The sequence below is a fragment of the Elephas maximus genome, chromosome 8 (assembly GCF_024166365.1).
Source record: "Elephas maximus indicus isolate mEleMax1 chromosome 8, mEleMax1 primary haplotype, whole genome shotgun sequence".
Taxonomy (NCBI): domain Eukaryota; kingdom Metazoa; phylum Chordata; class Mammalia; order Proboscidea; family Elephantidae; genus Elephas; species Elephas maximus.
In genome coordinates, this window is record NC_064826.1 from 115,885,552 (window position 1) to 115,897,591 (window position 12,040).

The 12,040-nt window shown below is 39.1% G+C and overlaps 1 protein-coding gene across 1 annotated transcript in view; it reads right to left on the reverse strand.

The window, feature by feature from the left end:
• ABCA13 (ATP binding cassette subfamily A member 13) overlaps positions 1-12,040 on the reverse strand; it is a 570,776-nt gene that overhangs the window by 425,028 nt on the left and 133,708 nt on the right. The window contains 8 exon segments of the mRNA XM_049894281.1: positions 182-291; positions 5,817-6,316; positions 6,318-6,656; positions 7,674-7,987; positions 7,990-8,106; positions 8,109-8,186; positions 8,189-8,291; positions 8,293-8,680. Of these exon segments, the coding sequence (XP_049750238.1) occupies positions 182-291; positions 5,817-6,316; positions 6,318-6,656; positions 7,674-7,987; positions 7,990-8,106; positions 8,109-8,186; positions 8,189-8,291; positions 8,293-8,680 (1,949 nt within the window).

A 12,040-nucleotide genomic window follows, 5' to 3' on the forward strand; every position in this document is an offset into this window, starting at 1 on the left:
TGGAGTGTGGAAAGGAGGCTAGACTGGGCCCACCAGGTCCCTCAGGATCTGAGAAGCAAGGCTGAGAAGGCTGCACTTCATTCTAAAAGAAACTCCCAGTAATCTCCCAGTCTCCCTGACAGTGGAGCTCTGAGAATTAGCACAGAACAATTAGCAAGCACTTCTTACAAATGCAACCCACCTGCAAAGATGATGAAGATGTGCACAGCCAGCATCTTCACTTTCTGCAGAGTCAGGATGGCTCTGGAGGGCTGTGTGGGCTGCTGGAAAACTTGACACATTTCTAAAACACTTAGGAAAAAATGAAACAGAGCATCAAAGGGCAAAATCTGTAACAGAAGTGCCTCTCTACTGGGTTCAAAGCTAACTCATAACAGGTGTAATAATTATCCTCCCTGCTCAGTCATACAGGAACACAAGGAAAACACAATTAGCACAGTCCAGGTCTGTAAAAAAAACTTTGGTTTTCCTGTTTTAGTTCAGGGCATCAATTTTATTGCTCATAAACTGATATTCACTTTCTCTTCTCGTCTTCGCCATTCTCTTGAAACGAACAAAAAGCATCAAAAAAGAGAAACAAAGGAGAAATCTGATGTAAAAAAATTCATATGGTTTGCTATTTATGTAGGGAAAATTAACAGATGAACTGATCTATAAATAAATGTTTTCTCTTTCTTTTTTTATATAATTATTTATTTTGTTTTGTTGTTGAAAATATACACAGCAGAACATACACCGATTCAACAGTTCCTAACAACTCAGTGACATTGACTACATTCTTCAAGTTGTGTAACAATTTCACCTCCCTTTAACTTCCTTGAAAACCCTAGTGGTGTTGTGGTTAAGTACTACAGCTGCTAACCAAGAAGTCAGCAGTTCGAATCTGCCAGGCACTCCTTGAAAACTCTATGGGACAGTTCTACTCTGTTCTATAGGGTCGCTATGAGTCAGGCTCAACTTGACAGCAGTGGGTTTAACCTTTCAAGTTGCTGTTGTCAGTTTGATCCCATATAGATGGTTCTTTAAAAAAGCACAATGCTCAAGACAGACATTCTTTACTAATTAAACTATTGTTTGGTTTAAAGAAGACTCCAGGGGATACATTTTTTTTTATTTACTTCAGATGAATGTTTACAGAGCAAACTAGTTTCTCATTAAACAATTAATGCACATATTGTTTTGTGACATTTTGTGACAACCCCATGACAGGTCAACTCTTCTCTTCTCGACCTTAGGTTCCCCATTACCGGCTTTCCTGTCTCCTCCTGCCTTCTTGTCCTTGCTCCTGGGCTAGTGTACTCATTTAGTCTCCTAGTGTTTTATGAACCTGTCTAATCTTTGGCTGAAGGGTGAACCTCAGCAGTGATTTCATTACTGAGCTAAAAGGATGTCCAGGAGTCATACTTTCAGGGTTTCTCCAGTCTCTCTCAGATCAGTAAGTCTGGTCTTTTTTTACACAGATGAATAAAAATATTTTGACTCATGGACATATCAACTGATTAAGAGTACAGTTGCACAAGGAAACTCCCTGAAAGGGAGAAACTTTGTTAGGGCTTGTGGTTAATTAAAAGGAAAAAAAAGAAAAAATTCAGTCTCTTGGCTTCTCAAAAAAGTCCATCCCCTTTAAAACTTGAGCTTCTGTTAAGGACAATGAAAAAATTTGGAAACCAATAATGGTGATGGTTGAACAACATGGCGAACTTAATCATCGTCCCTGAATTGTATGTGTAAAAAATGTTAAAATGTTTTGTTACATAGACATTCACCAACACTTAAAAAAAAAAACTCAGAATGTTGAGTTATGCACTTCCCAAGGGAGCGGGGACAGGCCCAGGCATGTCATGTGTCTCTCTGAGACAGTGCCATACCATGGTCCTCAGAAAGCTCAGGGAAGCAGCACGACAATACAAAGCTCATCTGTCTGAGACCACAACGAGGGTCTACTTTTCCATGCAATTCAATATTTTTTCAACATGTTTTAAGTTTAGTTTCCCCCAAAGAAGAATGAAACTTAAAAAAAAAAGATTAACTTCTAGTTCTGCTGTGGTGGCAAAGTGACTAAAACACAGCAGTAAAGCAACCCTGCTTAGTTAAGCATCACCATTGGACTGGTGGTGCAGTGGTTAAGTGCTCAGCTGCTAAGCAAAATGTTGGCAGCTCAAATCCACCAGCTGCTCCTTGGAAATCCTATGGAACAGTTCTACCCTGTCCTATAGGGTCACTATGAGTCAGGATCTACTCTAGGGCAACATGTACAGGTTAGGGAATTGGACTTAGTACAGCCACCTCCCCAGGCATTGTTGATCTTCTCCCATTGGAATATTATTTTTCTGTTGTTGAGGTTCCGACTAGTCCTGAAAGAATGCAATTGTCATATGTTAACATGTAAATTTCAGCTTGGGGTCAATGTGTGTATGTATCAGGATAAAAGTAAGTTTAACAAAAAAAAAAAAAAAAACTTTTTTTTTTAACATTTAAATACATTTACGAGCCAGGGCACTCTAATCCCTGAGGTGACGAAAACTGTTGTTTCTTTATACTTAACACTGGTTAATTGTAGATTAAGGAGATTGAAAAAACATGCAATACTTTTGACCATAAAGCAGAACTACACAACATATTAAAAGGGACAGCTCAACAGATCCTAGAGATCAGAGCATAGAATAGCTATAAGCTAAACAATAAGCACGATAAAGCTATTTTTAAGCTATAATGAAAATATAGTTGACTCAGAAAGTAGTTTGGGGAATAATTCTTGGTGAATTGCCTTTTAGTGACATACAAAGATAAACTTATACGTCACGGTATGATAGCATATAAAAAAACAAAAACAAAAAAATATATAGAGTTATTTATTAATCACCAACTAAAAAACCACCAAACCTACTGCCGTTGAGTTGATTCCGACTCATAGTGACCCTATAAGACAGAGTAGAAATGCCCCATAGAGTTTCCAAGGAGCACCTGGCAGATTCGAACTGCCGACCTCTTGGTTAGCAGCCACAGCACTTAACCACTAGACCACCACGGTTTCCTAATCACCAACAGGTAATATAAATTTTGGTAAATTGTCGAGTTTCAATGACTACACTTTTAATTGTGCCTAAATAATCACTGACTTGGGAGCAAAAGAGAGGTTATTTCAGACTCTCCCTACACAACCACCAATGGTTTCTGGTTTCTCAAACTATAAAATGAGGAGCTTGGTCCAGTTCAGCGTTTCTCTAACTACAGTGTATTTAAGGCTCTCCTGGGGATCTTGTTAAGGTGATAATTTGATGGGAAGATCTGGGGCAGGCCTGGGATTCGTATGTCTAACAAGCTCTCAGGAGAAGTTGACATTGAGGAGCACGATGTCTTCCAGCTGGAATATTGCATGTTCCTAACCTCCCATCCCCAGCTCAGGTGGACTTCAAGGTCCACTTGTCAGTGACCTACACAATGTTGTCAAAGTTTTCAGATAAGAAAAAAGACAGATGTAGGTAACTGCGTTTTTCTCCAGCCTTTCATTTCTTTTTTAGTCTGTTCATCTTATTTTTATGATAGATTTGTTGTTGTTGTTGTTGTTGTTGTTGTTGTTGTTGTTGTTGTTGTTGTTAGCTGCCATTGAGTCTGCCTTACTCATGGCAACCCCATGCACAATGGGATCAGATCGCTGTGATCCATAAGGTTTTCACTGGCTGAATCTTGAAAGCAGATCTCCAGGCTTTTCTTCCTAGCCCATCTTAGTCTGGAAGCCCCACTGAAATCTGTGCAGCATCATAGCCACATACGAGCCTCTACTGACAGGTAGTGGCTGCACGTGAGATGCCTTGGCTGGGAATCAAATCCAGGTCTCCCACATGGGAAGCAGGAATTCCACCATGAATAACCAATGTCCTCATGAGAAAAAAAAAAAAATTACAGATTTAGGGATTGGTAAATAGCTTAACTGCAGCATTTGCTTTGAGCTGGAATGTGATTCTAATTGGAGGTAGTGTAGAATGATGCATAAGTAACACAAGGAGCTGATGAAGAAAACCTAATCTGGTGCAAAGAAAAGTCATGCAGGGCCCAGAGGGTTTGTTGGGATACAAAAAAACAAAGGACTTGGGTCTGAGGCTACCTATCTTCTCTTCCCTGTACAAGCACAGGCACTGCAGCACATAGCAGGAAAAATGGAGTCTGCTCAAGGCTGCTCCAGGTCTCTGACCTCTGCTACCAGGGGTCTCGACTCTAGGAACTTCCTTGCAGTAAGCTTTCAGAATATCTAGGGAACATTCTGCTTTTTGGGGTCTTTGTTGTTGTTTTTGTTATTTTCAATTTTAAACAGATCTTTTCACCCAGATGTCTGTGGTTGTCATTTTGTTATTGTTATTATTATTTTTTAAATGCATATTAATGTGCATATTAAATGCATACGTAAAGTTTACGTTACAGAAAGTACTACTATTATCCCCATTTTACAAATAAACATTGGCTCAGAATGTTTAAATGGCTTGCTCAAATTTGGAAAATTAGTGAATAGTAGAGCCAACCTCATACCAGTCAGCCAATCTGACCACAAACCCATGATCAAGGATATTTTGAGTTTTGGACATTGTATACTTTCCACACTAAAGAAGTTGACGAGAAAGGATACTGAAAACATGTAGAGAGAATGAGAACAAGTAATCATAGAGTTAAAATGGAAAGTAAACTTGGTGATTTTAGGGTCTGAGTGTGGTAATCATGTCCTAGCTGGGGAATAATTGAAAAGGTTCCAGTTTAGAGGCATAGTATAAATTCCCTCCACGAAAAATGAAAGAATTGGATTGAAAATTGGAATTGCTGGAGAGCAGGGGTTGCTGGGACCACTCCAGTTCAAAAGAAAATTCAGAGTGTTGAAGTCAAGTACAGTATTGCTTGAGTTTAGTGAATGTAAGTAGATAAGTCAGGGAAGCTCCGAAAGCCAGTATTCAAAATCTGAAGCAGAGGTAGTTCTGTATGCCAAAGGACATCAGTTTCAATAACCAAGGAAATTATTCCAAGGCATAAAAAATGATTGGTTTCAAGGTGTTGCCATGTAATAAGAGAACTAACAGAAAGGAGGTCAGATTCTTTGGCAAATGAGCCAGAGTTAAGAAAATGCCTCCAATCCCCATGTGAGGACTATGATAAAAGTGGGGACCATGGGCCGTTTAAATGGTACCGTCACACACTCAGAAAGGAGGGACTGAGGTGGAAGCAGTATCTCTGGTACTCTGCACACCAAGATCTGCACACAACGCTTCCAATCTAAAGCAGCTGCCTATGCCTAGAGCACAATAATTATCAGAATTGGAGCTTTCAAGAACAGGTTTCCCTTGGCCTAGCATTTAGAGAAGGCAGGGAGGGGGAAGGGCGGTGCTTACAGGTAGAATCAACCATGTATAGTTGGGCCATATCTAAAGAAGGCGGAAGCCAATAGCTACCTGGACCTTCCCAGTTGTGAGCTACAACTGAAAACACAATTTCTCATATTCTTACCTGCATATCAAATAGTAGGACACTTGGCTACCAAAGAATATGAATAGAAAAATTGTTTATATATATAGTCTTCAGATGAGTGAATGAAATAGTATGTATTTTTTTTAATAAAATCAAGATATATTTTAATTCCAAATAATGAGCTAAGTAGTGAGAGGAAAAGACTGAATCTCAAACAATCTATGTTGAAGTTGACTTGAGTGTAATAGAAGTCAAAGTCCAGAAGAATTATTTTCCCTGTTTTAGTGTAACTTCTGCATGGTTCTATTTGATAGTTTTTGCAGTAAAAAAAAAAAAAAAAAACTTAAGAGAATTAGGTGTTTCATTACCTTCGATCTGTCAGTGGGACTTCTTTTTGCCAGAATTCAGTCAATACAAATATTCTATTCATGTATTTTTTGAAACATGGTAATGGGTTGAATATGTAAGGAGAATCAATCATTGCTGTCTTGGCCCTCTCTTCTTTTTCTGACAAGGCATTCTTTCCTGTAGTTGTACCAATAAACAACTCCAAAACTCGCAGAAGCAAAGTTTTTATGGAATTCATCCACTGAGAGGTATTTAGATGAAGCTACTTTCTCAAAAGAGCTACTCTACTGAACTCAATTTCGATTGTTTTTTCAAGTTGTTGCTGAGTTATATTCTGAATCAAAGAAGTATTGAAAAATAAAACTTTAAGCACCTACATAAAAAAAAAACTTAGTCACTGTTAATTCCCCCCCAATTTCTCTACAACGGTTCCTATGATTTCCAGAAGATTATTTGGATGCCAAGCAAATGTTAACAACAGACTAAAAATGTCATCTTTCTTTAAGTTATCCCAAAGAGCTCCTTAAGGTAAGTTCAGTCACCATTTTCAAGTAAGTCCCTATTTTGGTTCTGTTTTGTTTTGTGACATTACAGCCAAAAGAAAGGATCACTTCATGAATTCTTTTCCATTTTGTATCTTGAGGGCAACTACGACTGGAAATTGGATTAGGGTGTAAAATGTCCATTTGGTTGGTGACATCTTTCACTGCAACTAAACAGTCCAGAATTTCTTCCCATAAGTTGAGAGAATCTATAGAAAATATTTGAGTCCCATTATTAAACATTACCACAAGATGATCCAGATCTCCCAAATGGATTTTCATAGAAGTTAAAAATTTAACAATTTCTTAGAAAATATTCTTTGATGGTTAAGAGAGTAGGGGAAGGAGGGAGGCAGAGGGGTATTCACTAGTTAGAAAGTAGATAAGAACTATTTTAGGTGAAGGGAAAGACAACACACAATACAGGAGTGGGCAGCACAACTGGACTAAACCAAAAGCAAAGAAGTTTCCTTAATAAACTGAATGCTTCAAAGCCCAGCATAGCAGGGCAGGGGTTTGGGGACCACGGTTTCAGGGGACATCTAAGTCAATTGGCATAATAAAATTTATTAAGAAAACATTCTGCATCCCACTTTGGAGAGTGGCGTCTGGGGTCTTAAACGCTAGCAAGCAGCCATCTAAGAGGCATCAATTGGTCTCAACCCACCTGGAGCAAAGAAGAATGAAGAACACCAAGGACACAAGGTAATTATGAGCCCAAGAGACAGAAAGGGCCACATAAACCAGAGACTATATCAGCCTGAGACCAGAAGAACTAGATGGTGCCCAGCTACAACCAATGACTGCCCTTACAGGGAACACCACAGAGAACCCCTGAGGGAACAGAAGAGCAGTGGAATGCAGACCCCAAATTCTCATAAAAAGACAAGACTTAATGGTCAGACTGAGACTAGAAGGACCCCAGTGGTCATGGCCCCCAACACTGAGACTAGAAGGATCCCAGTGGTCATGGCCCCCAGACCTTCTGTTAGCCCAAGACAGGAAACATTCCCAAAGCCAACTTTTCAAACAGGGATTGGACTGGACTATGGGATAGAAAATGATACTGGTGAGGAGTGAGCTTCTTAGACCAAGTGAACACATAAGACTATGTGGGCATCTCCTGTCTGGAGTGGAGATGAGAGGGCAGAGAGGGTCAGAGGCTGGCCAAATGGACATGAAAATAGAGACTGGAGAGAAGCAGTGTGCTGTCTTATTAGAGGGACAGCAACTAGGAGTATATAGCAAGCTATATACAAATTTTTATATGACAGACTGACTTGATTTGTAAATATTTACTTAAAGAACAATAAAATTTTTTTTTTTTTAATTAACAGTTTCTTCCAAAATATCAGAAAAGTCCTTGGACTGGTTCACAGATGAACGTATAGTTGAAGAAATATTGAAAAGATGAGAGTCTTGTGAAATATTAGGTTCAGCTGTAATTACTTCAAAGGCCAAGTCAAGAAATGGCTTCAAGTCTTTTATCTTTCTGTATATTAAATGATCTTTTTTAAAAGTAGCTATTTCAGTCACAGTACTTTGAATAGTTTGTTGCAAAGTGGAATAGAGAGTGTCAAAGAATTTCAAAGTGTCATTGGTATTGGAGATGAAATGAGTTTCAAAAATATTGGTCACCTTCTCAGAAACTTCTTGCCCAGCTTAAGAAGTTTCACAGTGGAGTCCACTGATGTAGCAAGATGTCCCAGTTCAGCACTGTCTTGCACCAGCATGCTCAGAGGTCTAGACAATTCTAAGAGGGGTTCTGGACATGACTTTCTCCACCAGCTCTTGAAACACCACCACGTAATCTCTTAGTAACTTCTTATGTTGTTCTGTTTCTAGATGAAATAAATTCTTTATAAAGGAAAATAAATCAGTTAAATTAGGAAGTATAACTTCTTGGAGTATGGGATACAAGTACCGAAATTCTTACTAGGAAAGCTTTAAAGTAAGTATCCATGATACTCGCTATTTCTACTGAAGTTTTTCTCACAAGCTGAAGAGCTGATCTAAGATTTTGATTGAGTTTGAGGAGGTATTCAGAACAATTCATACTGAAAAGCAACTGATTCACCGTGGTAAGAAGCTCCAAATTATCCTCAGTCTTACTTTTCGTTGAGGTTTCACTTAAGAGAGCATCAAGTAGATCTTGCATGAACTTCAGTCCTCAGTAGTTACCAAAATAAAATTCTCCATTGTCTAATATAAATGAGCTTTTGATTGGATGATAGATGGTCTCCTTTAGACTTGAAAAAATGCTCGTGGGTTTGTCTTCTTTGACCGCGGTAGGAAGGTGATCCAACTTCAGAATTTCTAGAGTTTAATCTTTTGAGGAAAAACTATATTTTTTATTACATGTTTAATATATTAGCTATAAAATATATAGGGATATTTATGTAATTTTTGTTTTATAGTCACATGATGGGAGGATAATAATGACTGAAAGATGACATGCTAAAATATAGTCAAGACAAAAAACATTTTGTTGCCAAATAATGAAAACAGTGAAAGAATTTCATGGATAATTCAAATATAATCCACTAATCTAACAACTCAAAAAGCCACATCCTTTTGCTTTTAGAAAAGAAGGTAAACTGAGCAAATTATCCGAGAAGCTGGGCTATATGAAGAAGAATGTGGCATCAGGATTACAGGAAGACTCATTAACTACCTGTGATATGCAGAGAACACAACTTTGCTAGCTGAAAACAAAGAAGACTTGAAGCACTTACTGATGAAGATGAAAGACTACAGCCTTCAGTATGGATTACACTTCAACATAAAGAAAACAAAAATCCTCACAACTATCTAATTAGTGAATTAGTGAATACTAAAAAAAATTTTTTTTTTTTTTTTAATTAGATAGTAGATAAGTTTTATTTTAGGTGAAGGGAAAGACAATACACAATACAGGAGAGGTCAACACAACTGGACTAAACAAAAACCAAAGAAGTTTCCTGAATAAACTGAACACTTCAAAGGCCAGCTAGCAGGCTTGGGGGTTTGAGAACCATGGTTTCAGGGGACAACTAAGTCAATTGGTATAATAAAATCTATTAAGAAAACATTCTGCATCCCACTTTGGAGAGTGGCATCTGGGGTCTTAAACGCTAGCAAACGGCCATCTAAGATGTATCAATTGGTCTCGACCCACCTGGAGCAAGGCAGAATGAAGAAAACCAAAGACCCAAGGCAATTATGAGCCTAAAAGACAGAAAGAACCACATAAACCAAAGACTACATCACCCTGAGACCAGAAGAACTAGTTGGTGCCCGGCCACAACTGATGACTGCCCTGATAGGGAACACAACAGAGAACCCCTGAGGGAGTAGGAGAGCAGTGGGATGCAGACTCCAAATTCTTGTAAAAAGACCAGACTTAATGGTAAGACTGGGACTAGAAGGACCCCAGAGGCCATGGTCCCCAGACCTTCTGTTAGCCCAAGACAGGAACCGTTCACAAAGCCAACTCTTCAGACAGGGATTGGACTGGAATATGGGATGAAAAATGATACTGGTGAAGAACGAGCTTCTTGGATCAAGTAGACACATGAGACTATATTGGCATCTCCTGTCTGGAGGGAAGATGAGAGGGCAGAGGGGGCCAGAAGCTACCCGAATGGACACGAGGAGAGACAGTGGAGGGAAGAACTGTGCTGTCTCATTAGAGGGAGAGCAATTAGGAGTGTATAGCAAGGTGTATGTAAATTTTTGTATGAGTAACTGACCTGATTTGCAAACTTTCACTTAAAGCACAATAAAAATTAATTAGAAAAAAAACTCCTCACAACTAGACCAATAAGCAACATCACAATAAACAGAGAGAATATTGAAGCTGTCAAGGATTTCATTTTACTTGGATCCACAATCAACACCCATGGAAGCAGCAGTCAAGAAATCAAACGACTGGGCAAATCTGCTGCAAAAGGCTTCTTTAAAGTGTTAAAAAGCAAATATGTCACTTTAAGGACTAAGGTGTGCCTGACCCAAGCCAAGGTGTTTTCAATCACCTCATATGAATGTGAAAGCTGGATAATGAATAAAGAAGAATTGATGCCTTTGAATTATGATATTGGTGAAGAATATTGAATATACCATGGACTGCCAGAAGAACGAACAAATCTGTCTCTGTCTTGGAAGAAGTACAGCCAGAATGCTCCTTAGAAGCAAGGATGGCCAGGCTTCATCTCACATTCTTTGAACATGTTATCAGGGGGGACAAGCACAGTAAAATAGAGGGTCAGCGAAAAAGAGAGAGACCCTCAATGAGATGGACTGACACAGTGACTGCAACAACGGGCTCAAACATAACAACAATTGTGAGGATGGCACAAGACCAGACAATGTTCCATTCTGTTGTACATTGGGTCTCTATGAGCTGGAAGTGACTTGACAGCACCTAACAACAACAACAAATCTGATATGATCGTAGCCATTGCTGAGTTTTAACAAGATTAAGTATATAAAGAACTTAGCATAGCACCTAACATAAAGAAAATGCTTATTAATAAGTGAGAGCTATTGCTTTTCTTTCTTTTAAAAATTTAGTTTATTAGATCGATGTTGTTGGAAGCTAGCACTTTTGTGGTTTTGATCAGAACCCACCATCTTAGAAGGTGATTCTGGTTTTTGGTCTAGTTCGCATTGAGAAAGTCCCTAAGAGGGTTTTGAAATTTTGCCTTGGCCTCACTCTTTAGGGCATGATGCCTTTGTCCCCTACATTACAAGAAAAAAGTAAAACGACTAAAAAGTGATTCTAAATGTAGAAGGTAAATCTCTGAAAGAGTAGTAAGCAGTTCTATTTTCCTGAAATTTAAAAGTACTAGCAACCCCTGAGGGAGCAGGAGAGCAGTGGGATGCAGACCCCAAATTCTAGTAAGAAGACCAGATTTAATGGTCTGACTGAGACTAGAAGGACCCCGGTGGCTATGGCCCCCAGACCTTCTGTTAGCTCAGGACAGGAGCCATTCCCAGACAGGGAATGGACTGGACAATGGGGTAGAAAAAGATGCTGGTGAAGAATGAGCTTCTTGGATCAAGTAGATGCTTGAGACTATGTTGGTATCTCCTATCTGGAGGGGAGATGAGAGGGAAGAGGGGGTTAGAAGCTGGAGGAATGGACACAAAAAGAGAGAGTAGAGGCAAGGAGCAAGCTGTCTCATTAGGGGGAGAGCAATTAGGAGTATTTAGCAAGGTGTATATAAATTTTTATATGAGAGACTGACTTGATTTGTAAACTTTCACTTAAAGCACAGTAAAATTTTTTTTAAAAAAAGTACTAGCAAATCACTTAGACACTGTGATGGCTTTGTGATGCGTCACCTTAAAAAAATAAAAAAATTATTTAGCTAGACTGAATTCCAGCCCCAGAACTGCCTCTCTACTATCCTTCTGGTTAGGATGAGCTACAAAGAAGATCTGTCTTTTCATGAGAATTGGGGGACAGAAGGGAGGCAGCAGCCATTTTACAGCGCGCACGCGCACACACACACACACACACACACACACTACCCCTTCTCCTAGTTATTCAATCAAATACTCATCTAGGTGCTACTGCAGATGGAATTAAAGTCACTAATCAGTTGGCTTTCAGTTAACCAGAGGGATATTGCCTTGGGTAAGCCTGACTTAATCATTTGGAAGGCCTTTAGAACTTCCCAGAGCTAGAGATTCCAAACAGCAGATGGGTCTACCGTTGC